General features: G+C 41.6%; 1 protein-coding gene across 1 annotated transcript in view; it reads right to left on the bottom strand.

The window, feature by feature from the left end:
* Window positions 1–16,924, bottom strand: part of SORCS3 (sortilin related VPS10 domain containing receptor 3) — a 315,097-nt gene that overhangs the window by 93,564 nt on the left and 204,609 nt on the right. Inside the window, exon 6 of the mRNA XM_069796927.1 lies at window positions 253–317. Within this exon, the coding sequence (XP_069653028.1) occupies window positions 253–317 (65 nt within the window). The remainder of the gene's footprint in view (window positions 1–252; window positions 318–16,924) is intronic.

Below are 16,924 nucleotides of genomic sequence, written 5' to 3'. Positions count from 1 at the left end.
ACAGAATGGACGGCTCCTTAGCCCAATAGATTGTGCTTCTGCTCAGCCCTCTCCACAGACAAGCTCAGCAGCCTCTGAATTTCCCCCCCAGGGGCTAAGGAGAAGAGTATGCCTCACATCAAACCCCATGACCCACATCTTTCCTATCAATTAAAATGGAAATGGGGAGACAAAATGAGTAAAGTGAATTTCCATTCCCACTCCATTCTTGACTCAAAGCCCACTTTTTCAGCATTGGCTGCAGGCACTCACGTCCATCAGCTGTCCGGGCTTCCATGTGCACGAGGTCAGGCTCTTTATCCAAACCAGCCACCGACCTGGGGGGACAGAGAGAGAGAAAAAAGGCAGCCAGTTAGATAAAAGGATGCAATCAGAGAGGGTAAGAGAAAGCAAAAGCAGTTCAAGTCTCCCCTGTGACACCTGGCATGTAAGTCCCTGCCTCCTACCAATTTGTCCCCTTTGTGTTTCTACACTGCCCACTCTCAGGGGCCATATACTAACCTTTAAGACAGACATCTTCCCAGGCGCTGGTGAGTGAACCTGCCTGTCCCTCATCTACAAGATTAAGACTACTATGAACATTCTGTGGTGGCAAAGTGAGCTGGTTCCAAGATCCAGTAAAACTTCTGTTTTAATGCTGAAGGAAAGACGAGGGCACAGCAGCCTCATGCTTATAGATAGCAAATTAAAAAAGGGGGTTCACTTGGCTGAATAGTGATATGAGAGACTGAGTTTCTTGATCTGCCCCTGGTTTGTGGGGCAATCTTGCTCTTGTTTACCTCAGTTTCCCCATCTTCAAAAAAAAAAAACCAACGATGCACATATGCATGATGAAGTTCTGATTAAAAAAAAACGCGAGAAAGTATTCCTTATGCATCCCATGATCCCATGCCATGGTCCTTGATAATCATAAAACAAGGCACAATGAGTTCCTTTAACCTCATGAGTTGAAACCCAAGCACCTCAAGTCAAATATTCCTGTGCATTGTTATTTTACTCCCTAAAAATGTTTTGCAAGGCACATTACAAAGATAGTTTTCCTCCTGGCAGAGGGAAAGTCAAACCCAGAACAGAAATGTTATTATTAGTGTCCTGGCTGGTAAGAATCACTGGAAGATGAACATTTAGTCCTAGCAATGGCTGGCAGGGGAAAAAAAAATCCATAGATGTCCACGTGATTTATGGAGCTGCTTCTCCTGAGTTAACCAAAGGGTTAGATTAAAAAGGGACAACGACAAAAATCAGTTTCTAATTTGGTGGGAGCTGAATTTGATACAGTAGATTGTAAATAATAGATTCCCTGTGAGCCAGCTAACGTTCAAATTCCCTAATGTTCTGAAACACTTTTATCACAATCTTTTGCTGCTTTCATCCTTGGGGCATCAACAGCTAAAACATTTTGGGAAAAAAAAAAAAGAAGAAAAAAAGAACAAACAAAATACAGATGCTCTGATACATTTTTGTGAATCTCACAAAAAACATAGCAGTTGAAGCAATGACAAACATACGAATGTGCTGGAGTTCAGCTAAGATCAGCCAGTGCTGCAAATGCCAAAACAACTACATTATGACCTACTGTGTAGGTAACTGAAACTGGCACTGCTTGTTAACTAGAGCACCGCATCAATAGCGAGTCCATTCACAACACACTGTGAATTGTGGCCAAAAAAACCAACACAACAAAACAAAGCCACACAGGCAGAGCTTTCATCATTCTACTCCCAGTGAGAAATAGTCTGCTCCATAATCGCTACCATCAGTTGCAGGGCGATCCCACAAGGAAGAAAGCATTGTCTGTTATCGGTAAGGATGGCAGAACAGGCCTGAGTCCCTGTGACCATGTAATTATCGGGGTCAAATCTTCTGAATATCTGGACACAGTTAAAAGTGACAGTAGGACAAATAGAAATTCCTTAAAATGCCACAGGAAAATATTATGGTCTGCAGCAACATTATTTCCCAATATATATAGAAAGGACATACATCTTTCTAGTCCGTAGCAGAAGTTTTTTGCCTTTTTCCCATAAATAGCCCTAAGTGCTGTAATTTCAGCTGTTCAGCAATCGTCACCCTTGCCTATGACATGCCAACAGAGACAGAAGTATGTGCTTACTAACATATCTATCCATCACAACTTTATCCAAGGGAGCGGTAGTTTCAGCACTTTTAGGTACCGGTTGGGAACACATTAAGGACCTGTCCCGCAGCCCTTCCCAATGGGCTGCCTGCTTAAATCCAGCCTTCCCCCTGGAGCGTGCACTCTCCAGGCCTCCCTCTGGAAGCCAGACGCCAGCCTCCTACCCAGAGCCATTTGCTGTGTCCTGGCACCTCCGTGCCAGGCGGCCTCTCCTGCTCCCCACCACACACCTCCTGGGTCCCTCCCCTCTGCACAGAGGAGGTGCTGTGCCTACCCCTGCAGCAATGGGGCAAACCTACTCCTGGCCCAGATAATAAGAAACATCAGTCTACCACAACACTATTCACTTTAAAAGGGACTGCAACAAGAAGAACCTAAGTATTTCCAAACAAAATCCAAAATAGCTGCTACTATTGTGCATTTGCATACACAAGCTCTGTGGATCTACTCAATAATGCCTATTAAGTGAGCACCAGGGGACGACAGGAGTCTCCTGAAACATGTCATTCTAGCTTGAAGTTCCTTCCCAGTGCCATCCACTTCTTTCTTTAATTAGTTTTGACAAGCCTGATGGTTCTTTTCAGAACAACAATGATGATGAAAAAAGGACAAGCATACTGCACCCCCCTAGTACTTCTCTGCTCACTGAATACCGTACTTCAAGTAGAAAAGCTTACAAAGCAATCTCCTGCAACTCAAAAGCAAGACAAGCTCCTGTTATCTGCAGGCAGATAACAAGCCTGTAACGTAATACATCGGTCATCCTTCCTTCTCCCAAACCAAGTCGCTCTCTTATATCAAAGACTCTGATTGCAAAACAAATCCCCAATCAATGCTGTTTCTTCATGCCTCGCCTCACGTCTGTTCCCACTGGCAAAGAACACAGCTTTGCTTTGCAGTGCTCTGAGTCCTGAATATAGGTATTTTCAGTAAAAGGTCTCTCATCATTTGTCTGGAGAAGCTTTAGATGAAGAATGCAGAAAAGTCAGGCAGTGGAAAGAGCAAGATGTGAATGCAGGTCCTGGAGCACAGCTGCAAAAATGCACACGCAGACTGTAAAGCTATTCCTTTATCTCATGCAGTAATTCCTCTGGTCTTGAGAATTCACTGCAACAACCTCTCAGGTCCAGCAATACAAGAGTGGCAACAAAACAAGAAAAGACACCTTCACAACCTTGTATTTTGTCATACGTCATCTCTCTGAAGAACATTCGGAGGATGCACTGCTCAAAATTATTTGAGCAACTGAAGTATGATGAGGAGAGATGTCAGCATCCCCTGACTTACCATTTCCCCTTTGTGTCCTCCACAACCAAGTGGAGCCCACAGAGTGGGGTGGCTGGGAAGGGGTTTCATGACTCTCTGGCTGACAAACAGCTCTATTTCAGAGGCTTACAAAGACGAGAGAATTTAACAACACTCAGAAGCCTAAGGACAGCTTGAAAACAGTTTTTCTGCCACATGGTCACACCTCAGGCTCCATGCACAGCTCAGCTCTGTGTTTTGTTTGTGGACAAACTCCAGACAGCAAAAACTAAGCCAAGGTCCACAAAATGCACCTGTGTGTGCTGCTGCCTTGGATGGCCATGAGGAGGAAAAAAGGGCACTCTCACTGTGAGAAACCATGCTAAATCAACATCCTCCACCATCCCTATTCATTTATCACCACTTGGACAAGAAAATACTGATAGGATGCAGACAGAAGTGACAGGAAAGGTCAATTTTTTCCTACTGACACGTTCCCTGACTGCTGCAAAGGCAGTTTTCGAAACACGGAGCCTGCAGCCAGTATTGCAGCTGGCGCAGGATCATTGGTCAATTAAGAATTCAAACTACCTCTGAATCCTATTAGGAAGGAAGCAATAGTTACTTTTTCTCTATCTTCTGCTTTTCTTTTTTGTTCTCATGGTAGCTCTCGGTTTTCACAAGATCTTTCCTCCCTTCTTTTCAGAAGAGGATTGTGCGTTCTTGAAAGCTGAAGGATGAATAGAATCCTGGCATGATTCTTATCTCTATCAAGGGAAGAGATTTGTACATGGGTGCATATTTACTAGGCCGCTCTGCTAATATTTCATCTCTGACCGGGAGGGAAGGCAAGCAAGAAGGGCAAGGAAAACACAGTATTCTGCATTGTAAGTAGCTATTCCTGAAATGTTTCCATGTAAGACACTATATAGTTCAAAATGAAAAAAGCTAGCATATGCAAAGAAAGGAAAAAGGAAATACACAGACTCTCTGGGTTACCTGCCTACTGCACCTCAGCTCACTCTTTCTACCAACTCTACTGCCCTTCCATGGAATAAGCAGTTTTTGCATTTTTTTCTACCCATTTTCCAGACATTAGGCATTTAATGACAAAAGGCAGCATTGAGATTCAGCTACTCTAGCATCTTAGATCAAAAATGCTGAGCAATTCAGACTGACTGCTGTTGATCCTTGCTCCCTAAACCATCAACAGAGAATAAGAGATACGCTATTTCTCCATCTTCCGGACCCATTAGCTTGGGAGGTGGGAGTGGGTATCACTGGATGCGAGCAACATTTGTGTTAAGGATTTACAACAATGTAAAAAATCAGGCCACGGAGATCAGCCTGGACTGAGCTTTTTTGCCAGGGGTGTGCCTGGTTTCTGACCAGTCAAGATGGCATCCACCAGCTCTGGCTTTGAAAACAAAATCAAAACTTTTACAACGGATTGAGACTTTCCAAAAATGCCAACTTGGAAACCCATTTTTGCAGGTTGCGATGTTAGACTGAAGGCAATTGTCACTGTTTTTGAAATGGAGGAAACAGACATAGACTACTTAGCAGGATGTTGTGCAGTAGATAAGGGCTAGAAATGGGAAGGAACAAGGCAAATTTATTGTGCAATAATATGTAAAGGAGGGGAAAACACATCCTTTTGCTGCAGGCAACTGCAGTCAAATTAGTGGATGTTGCCAATTAATCTGCTGCAATTTTAATTGTATCCTGTCCCAGAAGTAAACACTTCTGTGTGGTACCAGGCAAGTAGTGCATGGGACTAACTCACCCAAGCAACAAAAGGGCCACATCTATATGGGCAGATGGGAGCAGAAACTGATCCGTACAATTCCTGCTCAAATGATCTGGATCTTTTCACGTAGCACCATTGCTAAATTATACACACCTTTCCAACATGGGCCAACGGCCAACAGGCTACCTTCTCCATCTAATATGGCATCATGTTTGTCTAGGTATCAGTAACTGCAGTAACCTTCAGATGGTCAAGAGGATTCTGTGTATTCATCTGTTATTTACTGCAATCAAGGCTAAAACTAGCTCCATCAGGCATTAACTCTGCACACGTAATAGCCAACGTGCACACAAGCTGCATATAGCTCAGGCCGACAACACGTCATAAACTACCCTAGTTAAAAACAGATACAAAGGTTCAACTGTTGGGGGAAAGAATGTATTTATTAAACACGTAAATACAGTATCATTTTCTGTGGCTGAACAGGGGGAGATGCTGCTGGATGGGGTAGGATATGATGAGGTCTGTGAAGAGTTATGGACAAAACCTCCTTGCACAGCATATTTCAAATGCAGCTTGGAAGAAAAGCTGGGCAGGAAAATACTGTAAGAAAGTGTCTTAGCCAGGTCCCTGGAGCTTTCTACATCTTTTCCAGTGCTAATTTCTGTGATGCTACAATCCTGGACATCAGCAGAAGTAATTGTTGTGAGACTTAGCTTGCAAGATAAGGCAAAAAAATTGCCAAGTGTTTATTCTCAGCTAATTTCTTTTCAGCAAAGCCAATCCTTTTTAAAAAGGTCCCAATGAATTTTAAGGAGGTGTTCTGCCTGGTATCTCAAAGGAAACAAAACTTAAGCTGTTCACAGCATCTGCATGTGTTTCCATATGTGCATACATGTATCTGCCTACCTGCATCTCATCCCCACTACCTGCTGAATGTCTAAACCTGTAAATTACCTGTAAACTCAGTGGATTACAGGTCTCAGAACTATAGAGTTGCTACACACAGTTGTTTCACAGATACAGCAGGCCAGGAAGGGGAAAGAGGTCCAAATCAATCCTCTCCTTGAGGGAAAAGCTGACATGTAGGCTCAATCAGGTCACCAAACACTAGAGAATCCACACAAGACAGCAGGCTCTGCTGCACACAAAAACATTTTTTTCTCTTCACAGTAAAGAAGGTGACTCTTTATATCACAGAAATTAACAGCAATGGGAAAGAAAAGCCCCTGAACCTGAGAATACCTTTAGAGTGTATTTATCAAAAGAACAAAGCTGCTGGCGATTCATTATTTTTCTTTTCCCTGTATGCTAATACCAAAAACTAAGAATACAAATAATTCTGTGTCTAGTTCTCATCCAGTTAATAGGTCTTAGTCCTTCAAAGTCCTCTGGCATTCCTTCCCCAACCTATACTATAAACCCCAATAAACATAACCAAATTTTTGTGAAATGAACTCCAAAAAGTGTGTAGGTAGAAGAGTGAAGATCCTTACTCACAGCCCTGTCAAGGTTCAAAAGGGCCAGCAGCACAGGCAGGGCATGTGCTGGAGGTGGCATCTTAATTTCCCAGTGGTGCCTGAAATAACTTCTCATGGGGACTGAGACTCATGCAGGGAGCAGATCTGTCAGCTACGTCAAGCCAGCACTCATAGCAGGTGTGCTTCCAGGTGCAGCCACAGTCCTGCTGCTTACTTATGAACTAAATAAGCTACTCCCATGCAGCCTGCTGCTCCTGACTCATCAGGGTACAGCCAATCTGGGCTATGTAAAAGCAGCACTGAGGGCTTATCCTAATTGAATAAGAAGTCTTTTTTTGCCAAGTCCTAGCAGCACCATCATCAGGATATGGTGGAAGTAATCAAGCATCAGCTCATCAAGTTAAGATGCTATTGTCTTGAAGACATCTCAAAGCTTCAGTGCGCAATATACCATCAGCTCTCTGTCCTACATGCATCCAGCACAGACAGTGATACTTTGAGGAACGCATTTCTAGAGAGGAGAGAGGGGATTTACCTGGGATTAGAGGTTTGCAAACTTCATGGTAGACAAGTTTGAAACATAATCCAACAGAAGGGTTTCATTCTGTTTTGCCTTCTGAAAGAAGGGACATTTTTTGCAGGACACCCTTATTTTTAATATTCTAAATTTCAAGTCCTTTGAGGAAACAAGAATAAAAGTATATTTTTGGAGACACTAAAAAATCACACATTTTTAGCTTTGTCTCTTCTCCATCCTTTTCTTCCCCCACCATCACTCTTTTTTTGGAATAGGAGAGGAAAAAACAGAAAAATAGGAGAAGTGGAAACCCGAAATGCAGAAATTATTGTATACAAATGTCATTTTGGTGACCAAAATCTAAGCCAAATTACTGGGGGGAGGGAATCCACTCCAGAGAAATAGTTCATTCTACTTAATCAAAAACCTTTGTTTGCCAATGGAAAATTTGGGAGTAGAACAGATTGCGGGGGGGGTGGGGGGTGGAGGGATGCGGGTGGTGTGGTTAGTGTTTTTTTCAGCTTTTTGGAAAAAATAAATAAATCAGGGAAATGCCATTTTCTAGCCAGCTATGCTTTGCGCAGATCTCTGAAACTCAAGCACAAAGTTTTTGTTTCTCTTCCAAGACTGATCACTGACATATTGAGTGACTTTGATCTCTTTCCCTGCATTTGGTTTAAAATTAGTTTAGTGCCTACTATATTATAAAGCCCAGTTAATTAATGTTTGGTCAGTGCTTGGCTACCCTCCTTTGAAAGTCATGTAGATGGGGAGTTGCTGTAGATTACTGCTTTGGTTTTTCAGGAAACATGAATCAGCCCTGTTTCTGACCACTTTAGAAAAGCAAAGTACATGCTCAAAGAAGCCATCAGCTCAGCCCGTCAGTCCTGCAGCCAAGGACTTCACTGAGTTACTGTTTCCCTCCCTGGAAAGGAATGTTTAGAAGACTCATAATATTCCTCTGAGTTTGTCTCCTAGCAAAAGTATCTTAAACATGATCCTTTCAAGCAATGTTTTACACCAAAATAAGGATTCTCAGCTCACTGTGTGTTTAATTGCCCTCATTTGTATGAACATTTTCTGACTGCAAAAATGACATGCCTGAAACGCTAAGGCTCAGTGATTCAGCTATTAAGAGAGTCCTAGGCAGAATACAGTGCCTCTGAAAAGCTTCAGAGTAAGAGCATCATTTAATAAATGAATGCAGCAATAGATGAATAAAAATAAAACTTAAATCGTTGAAAGAGGGGATGCCAGTATGAAACTTGGCACAAGCAAAATGTATAGGATATGCTGATGAGCCCCATATGCCTATGTGAATTGTACATTGTATTAATTTAAGGAAGGATGAATCTCCACATTCCCTGTTGCAGAATATTGTGAAGAATTACCCTGAGATAAGATCTAACATTCTGGAAATAAATTTGTGGTTCAGTTTATGCATTTTGGAGAAAGGCAATGTGGAAAACTAGATTTCTGTCACAAACCTTTTGTGACAATTGTTTCTCTGCATTTCAGATGCTAACCTGAAGAGAACAAATGGCTTATTTCATTCTTTGACTTTTAACCATCAGCCAGGAAAGGAAGAGAGAGAGAAGAAAGAAGAAGAAGGGGGAGGAAGACAGAGGAGAATAAACTACTCTGTTCCAGACCAGCAAGCATAAATGCATCAGCAAGTCTCCTTGCCCCCCAAAAAATCATACTCAATTGGCCACTGAGGGTGAGATGCTCATTTGTCCCAGCATCCATAGGAGGAAAAGACAAAGAAGCAGGAAACAAAAAGGATTCTGGCAGCAGACAGATATGCAAAGACAGGCCCTCTCTGTGGAAACAAGAAGTCTGTGTGGCTATGATGAGTAAAAGCAATGGTGACAGGAGGTCTGCAGATCACCACGTGTCTCGTGACAAGACAGGTTTGCATTCAGAACAGAAGCATCCTCACAGACAGAACAGAGAGGAGATGAATAAAATGGCCACAGCCACTTGCAGGTCTCCCCATCAGTGGAAGCCACACTGTAGCAGGAGAGACCAGAGAAAACACAGAGCTTTTGCGGGTTCCTTTGCTTCAAGTTAGACAGATGCACAGACAAAAAGGAGACAAGGCTGCCCAGGGGCCTGAGCACTAGATGCACTCCCGGTTCTTTGTGATGTCCCAAAGCATTCCCGTCTCCAAAGCATTACCCTTTCCAAGTAAGAATGCTCAGGGCAGGATGCTGGAATGGGAGTTTGTGCTACCCACATGTCAAGAAGTAAAGATGTATGGTGAAGCTGTAGGTAAAGCAAGAGCTTCTCTTTGTTGGGTTCTTAATCTGTTGTTATAGATGAGCAATAAAAGAAAAGAAAAGTACAAGGCCAAATGAAAAGTAATACACACTGTTCAAATCTAATGATTTGTAGAAAGAAAAAAAAGAATTCTGGAGAAACTACAGCAGATCCAGAAATGGCTTTAGGGAGTCACTATTACAGATTACCCCTAAAATCAATATTATAATGGAACATGTCTCCTTCTCTCAAAGATTTTTCAATCAAAACCTAAAAACCAAAAATATTGTGAGCAAAACCTAAGAATCTTTCTGTACCCTTTGGCCAAAAACCTGGCAGCATTTTTTGTTTGTTTTTCTTTATTTTTTCCAATAAAAAGCAGGATTTTCTCCTATGGGAGAAAACCCAGATCTGCTGAAATCAGCTCTGAAGTCTACAGGTATTATTTGTTATTTCCTCAGTCCTTGCTGGCAGTCACAGGTCAGTATGTTTCTCTCTCTTAAACTCAGCGGCAGAACTTCTGATATTTCACTAAACATGGAAATGTGTCTACATCCCATTTTTATTGCCTTCTGCCCAATGGACGACAATTATCTGTGAGATAATTACAGAGCTATGATAACCACTGCTATCTCCTATTCCAATTAGCTCACTGCAAATATGCATGTGAAACAGCCTCACTTACTGGCTTCCCGTCCTTGTTCTGTATATGATCAGCAAGAGACAAGTTACTGAATCAACATTATTTAAAAGAACCTGTAGTGCAGCTAATAAGATACTCCTTCCCACTCTTACGTTCTGATGTATCTTCATGCTCGCTATGCTTAACAATAGCAGAATTAAACTCATCTCGTTCTACAGAGGAGGCTCAGGGGAATGCAAGGGAATGAAAGGATGGGAGTTTCAATTTCTTCTCTTGCCGAGAATGAATTCTGCCTCATATAACTGCTGATGAATTGTCGTTTTAAGAGAGTTTGTTAATTTCCAACAGGCAGAAGGCATAAAGAGGGACCTCCTTATCTTTAATGGATGTTATTGAGCAACACAAATGGCTCACGTTTAAATGAATGCAGAAACATCTTGTCTGTTTTGCCATGATAAGACTGTTCTTTCTGCACAGCATGGGTTCAGCTCCTTCTGTTAAATAAAACAACTGTTTTTGTTCAACTTAATGGCAGGCAAACTTCCAAAGGTTCAGAGGCTGAAGTCAGTTCAGAGAAATGGACTGGAATTTATCTGGGTCTTTCCTGATTCTTCTTGAGAAAATCTACCTGAAGAGCTTTGAGGTATGACTGAAAACCTAGTTTCAAGCAAAAAATGGTCCTTGATAGCATTGATGTACTTACTGAGGATAAATTATCCACTAGATTGCAACTTTCTCCAATGCAAGAATGCTTCCAGCCCCAGCTGCTGTAAAGAAACAAGAGCTGCAAGAACCCCCACAAAGGTGTGTCTCTTGAAATCCAGGTGCGCCATCTGGGATGAGGTCTGGGGCAGAGGGGAGGCTGGGTCCAAGAAAGATGCTAGCTCCCTGATGCCAGCAGGTGTTTTGCCACTGAATGAAATGGTTGGAAAATTCTGTCCATAATCAGAGTATGTGAAAAGGACATTCCTAAACTTCTCAGAACAATGGTGATTTTTAAAATGACTCCCAAACGTTTGTCTTCCAGTCACCTGAAAGCAAGAGGGGTTCTTTCCCACACTGAAAATTGAAAATTCACCCATTTGCCCAGAAACACAGAGATTAGTGTGGTATAGAGCAAAGGCCAAAACCTAAGCCAAATGCCACACACAAAAAAAAGTGGGAGAATATTCCTTGCTAGCCAGAGAGCGCAAAATACGATACTACTGTCAGCCCAGCAGCCTAGCTTTTGATTAGCTCTGCCAAGCTATGACAGTATGGGAGATCCCCATATGCCTCAGAGAGATGCATTATTCAATATATTAATTAAAGGGCTGGCTTTCATCACTGCTTCCTACAAAGTATCACAAACAATTACTCTGGGACTGTTACTGACAGGCTGAAATTAATTTGTGTTTGAGTTCACATGCATCAGGGAGAGACAGAATGAAGTCAGCCCAGGCATGAGTCTGCAGTACAGCAATTAAGCTTCCAACACTGGCCTGTGAAACAGAGCGATGAAGTTTGGATATCTTATCTGGTACCCTGTTGCATGAGAAGGAAACAGATCCTTCCACCATGCACTGTCCAGACAGACATGGCATTGGGATCCAGTCCAGGGATCAATCTTAATTGAGAGAAATATTCAACAAATTCCTCCTTAGATCCTTCTCACTACTGGTTTATCTGGTCTGCTCCAGTCTGAAGACACTTAGTCACAAGAGGGTGGAGGGGATTACATAGTGATCCAAGATTAGCAATGGGTGAAATAAGAGAAGAGACTGCCCCTGAGACATAAAGAAACCTGACAGACGAGAGACCAAAGCAAAAGGCTTTTTGATGGCTGAAAGCCCTAACTGCAGTACAATATGTGACATTTAGTGGTAAGCATTAAATTTAAAACCAATGAACAGAAATATTTTAGCTCTTACTTTTCAAGTCTTAAAAAAAATAATCACTGCCAGCCACAGTACATTAAAGTCATAAATATGGCTAACATCACAAATTGTACTAAAATCACAACAAATCTCAAATTCTAAAAGCCAGACAGTATTTATGTAAGGAGATCCACAGTTACATTAGTGGACAAGGGATAACCCTTCCTTCTGCAAGATATGTTGTGTTTCTCAAGCAAAAGGAGGTTAGAAGGAAAGGTTCCTCAAAGGCAACTTACTCCAGAATTGACCTTCGAGAGGGTATACACCACCCATTGAAAGAACTCATTCTAGCTGTGATAGCAGCCAGAATTTGAGGGAGTACATGTATTGTGAGTTTGCTATCATGTGGCTCTTTTCTTGTGGTTCATTTATTATGTAGTTCATGGATTTTAAAGGAGAATTTAAAGTATTTTAAATTATTTCCCTTTATGATCACACACAATCCTTGTAGCCAGTAGGTTTTTCTTTTTTTCTTGCTAAAAGAGCTTGGAGCCCAGGGAGCCTGATAGCGTGGCATCCACAGGACTTTTTTACAAAGTCAAACACTTATTTTCCTAGGAAAGCAGGCAGTAAGGAGAGGAGCATCACACAACAGAAAGTCAGGCAACAAACATCCTTTAGTAGTTCTTCCAGAGCATCAGCTACTACTTAGAGCTTATATTCATAGTACAAGAGACTAGTTGTATCAAATTTCCTCTGTAAGATGAAGTCATTAGTCAGCATAAGGTGTAAATATATACCAGAAACCCAAATATCTTGGCTTTTGGTCCCAAGTAAACTAAACAATGTTCTGTAATACTCCTCCAGTAGTGTACTAGGGTTTTTTTCCACCTTCTACAAAGATGCTTTCCCAGATCCAACTATTTGTGTCAATCGCTCATAAATTAGTTTAAAAAAACATGGACTGTGCTCAGAAATGGGAATGGTAGTCTGAGCATTACACTAACTGTAGGCAGGTTAGTGCTTACAGAACAGGTGGGGTCTATGCAGCCTCTATAAAACAGTCCTGCAGGTTTTCCCAGAGACAGAAAGTGAAGGATTTTCCTGTTCTTAGGGTCATTTAGGATTTTATACTCTTAGATATCCATGAAATCTATCACAACATCTCTGGAAGAACACTTAGCAATCTATACTTGAATAACAGTATAGGATTAAGTTTGGGAAAAAATATGCTCATGGACAAAAGCAAAATATAAAACTTACAAAGGTTTCTCAAACTTTGTTGGTCACTCTTGTAAGCTACAGATCACAGTTATGAAGAAGTACATTATAAGTATACTGAACTTCTAACTTGGATATTAGAGACCAACATCTGCTCTGCATCACAAAAATCAAGATGGGAATAGGAGTCAGGACCCCTCTATGTTGGCTTTATGCAGACACTTTGTTTCAGAATGCAGTCTTTCCCTACTTTAATTTTAAAAGCTTATATATTGCAAAATGAGATTTTATTCAAATTTTAAAATCACTTTAAAAAAACATCCAAAAAATGTCAAACATTTCAGGACGTTCCTTTGTTTAATTTTTTGAGAGAAACATTTTGATAATGTTGACATGAATTCTAGAATATCTTTATTGACTTGAAAATTTTTCAACAAAAATAAACACTATTTCTGCCAATAAAAAGTATCCAACTCTATATCCATTTTGCATTTCTATCTCTGCCACTGAGTTACTGTATAATCACAAGCTAGTCAGCTATGATGTAATGTTTGGAAACATTGAATATCTATAGTGCCAACTGCATTAATTGTAGGCAAACAAAATGAAAATAAAATCCCTAACCTCACATTTTCCCCACTTGCTCATCTTTTAAGTGAAAAGGAAAATAAAATTGGTCTTATTATCACCATGGTGTTGTGATCTTTAATTAACTAATGTGACCTTGCAAAGAAATCCTTCAATATATGCCTAGACCTTTTAAGGTCTCATCTCTCCTGAACCCTTATTACAGAGCTTGAGGCTAGAGTTTGAAAATTTTGTCCTCAGCCTAGTACAGTTAATGGTGCAGGTGGCTTGAGTAACACATTCCAGATTTATGTTAGCATTACCCTCTGGGAGAAAAACCTTTCCCAGGTGTTCTCGCCCACAGGGCATGGAAAGCAAGTCCCTTATCACAGGCAAATGAGTCATTAGCCCACAGGATTCTCCAGTAATAGGTCCCTGTTCAGTTCTTCATGTGCGGTCTATGTGAATAGCCACTGGGTATATGCCTCGATGACACTATAGGTGGTGTTATCCATGGTTGCCAAACTGGAATTATTCTTTTCATCCACAGCTCCATGTACGGTATGGTTTTAATTCTGAAAAATTCTAATGCAGGATTACTTAATAGTCAATTTGACATTTACAAGACTATGTTTTCTTAACACTAAACTTGGCTGTAAAAAATCAAGCGATGTTTCCCCAGCACTATGCAATGACACCATCTGGTAATTAATGATTAATGGGATTTACAGGAGAGACAGGCACATATTTGACTAACCATTTCGTTACTGGCAAACTAGTCAAGTAAAGGTAACCTTAGCTGTATCCAAAGGTCACTTCTGGAACTGCTGCTGAAACAGTCTGTGTGGACCCAAATTAGCACTGGGATTAGGAAATATCAGTGCTGTCACAGAGATGAGGAAGTCAAAATGGACGTAAACCTCTGCCCAACTGCAGATCCAAACCCAGATCATAACTTTTTGTAACACTGAGGTAAATCCTTTATCTTCTGCTATATTACCCTCAGATATCCAAACCGACCTCCACTATAGTCTTCATGAAACTCAAGCTGCAAATAAATAGAAATACACTGGCTAAGTATTATCACTGTTCCTATCCAAAATCATGACAGAAAGGACTGAAAACCTTGCCCTTGAGAGATGAAATTTGCTGCCTCATGCTTCAACCAACTGTGACAGAAAACTGGTAACTCGAAAGCATAGCCTAAGTGGATGCATAGCCTCTTCCCTTCTCCCAGTGAAAGAATAGCCTGTTCCCTTCTCCTGGAACTCTCCTGGAGTTCAAAATTATTGTGGCTGGCATTCATGGATACCGAAACAACCAGAAATCTGGTTGGTTATCACAGAAAGAGAAAAAAATAAAATTCTGGGGAGTCTCAATGAGGCAATCAGCAGTATATTTGAGAACTGCTTGTTACACCACATTTTTCCTATTCATTGTATACAAATACTGCTCCTTGAAGCCAGGCTAGTGCACATCCTATTTTCCACCTCCTACTGTCTCTCCCCTCCTGCCTTGTTGGTGTTTTCTGACCAGCTTTCATCACTAGTGTGTAGTTCAGTGTCTTTTACTGACTAGGCTCGTCCTGGGCAGTGACTTCAGTGCTCCAAATTATCCCCATAGCCATCAGAAATGCTGTGCAGATTTCTCCCTCTCTTCCACACAAATGGGTTTTCCCCACTTCCCAGGCTTTGACAGAATCACCCAAAGTACCAGAGAGCATGTTAAAAAAAAAAAAAAAAAAAAGAGAGAGAGAGAAGGGTAAATGTGTAGATGTACCAGGCAAAAAAGATGGAAAATGGTCCCACATGCACCACTTCATACTCCCCAGTGATGACGGGAGGCAGGAAAGGTGAATGAGTCCTCCAGCAAAGAGCAGCCTGGGGAGACCCTCTAAGAAAGGGGGTGGGTGTCCCAAGGAATGTAGCTCTGTCCTCTGCACAGGATGGCAATCCCTGTGTCTGCTCAGCAAACATAGGCAGGGCCTCCAAAGACAGATGGACAGGGGATGATTTTCACAGCTATTTAGCTGATTAGCCAGAAAACACAGGTCACCTTGTGGAACTCCACATTTTAAAGAATTAAGCCATGAGATTATAAAAGGACTTCATATGTCACTAAAGCATCTTTTAACTCTCTAGTGCCCTTCAGTGCACTTAATCCACTGCTGTAGCACCTGATGTCACAGTATTTGAGTACTTCACCCACTACACGCAACAGGGGAAAGAAAAGCTCTGCTATCCCAGTCTTACCTAGGGGGTAACAAGGCAAAGTCAGCTTGAGTCACCCAAGATGACATGGAAAAGCTGTGGCCCAGCAAAGTGCTGAACAAGGCTTGGTAAATGCTCCATTAATCTGTCCTGCCCACCTGCTTAGTCCTGTTGTCCCACCACAGGACAAGGCAGAGGCAGTAGAGCAACTTAAGGACAATTCAAGTCCTTTGAGTTCTTATCTGAACAGAGACAGTATTTAGTCAGCACAGAACACACCATGTGTTTTACAGCCGAGGAAACTTCCCCAACATTTCTACAGTACAAAATATGGACTGTATTTTTTATAATCCTCCACATGACAGCACAGGTGTCTAAGTTACAGTGTGAGAAAATGAACAGGGTGCAGAGTGCTGCAGAATGTGTTTTAAAAGAAAAGAACATTGAGTAGGTTTTTAACAAACTTTGCACTCATGCTGGTTCCAGTTATCTTGAGTAATTTCAGAGTGATGAGTGATCTGGGAATTTCTGTATCATGTTAGCGTAATCTCCTATTTCCAACCTTACAGCATCCTAAGTTATTAAAATCTCTGAGGCCAAAGCACGTGGGAGCCAAATCTGGATGCCTGTACTCACATCAAGTAACACATTCTGTTCAAGCTGTGCCACTGTCACCAGTGGGTGTAGCTAACAAATGAATCACTACTACAGAAGTAGAGATCTCAAATCCTAGTTTTTATAACTATGAGTGGCCCAGAGATGAATCTCAGCTCATGCACGAACTTTGAGCTGGCTGCAGGAACTGATGAGAGATGTCCCATAAATGGTGGGACATGTGACATCCATATGGGATGAGAACACAAGACTACAACCCAGTAACTAGCACCAACATCTGGGACTAAGAAAAGAAGTTGAAGGCAAGAGCCAGGATACAAAGCCACAGATCAGGATTGGAGCTTAGGACTTTGGTTTTGACCAGCGGGGAGCCATCACAGATGCTGCCTGCCAGAGCTACAGCAAAATACATGGAGTGAC

The sequence above is a fragment of the Haliaeetus albicilla genome, chromosome 11 (assembly GCF_947461875.1).
Source record: "Haliaeetus albicilla chromosome 11, bHalAlb1.1, whole genome shotgun sequence".
Classification (NCBI taxonomy): domain Eukaryota; kingdom Metazoa; phylum Chordata; class Aves; order Accipitriformes; family Accipitridae; genus Haliaeetus; species Haliaeetus albicilla.
Note: the sequence above shows the minus strand (reverse complement) of the source record. Positions and strands in the feature narration are given on the sequence as shown.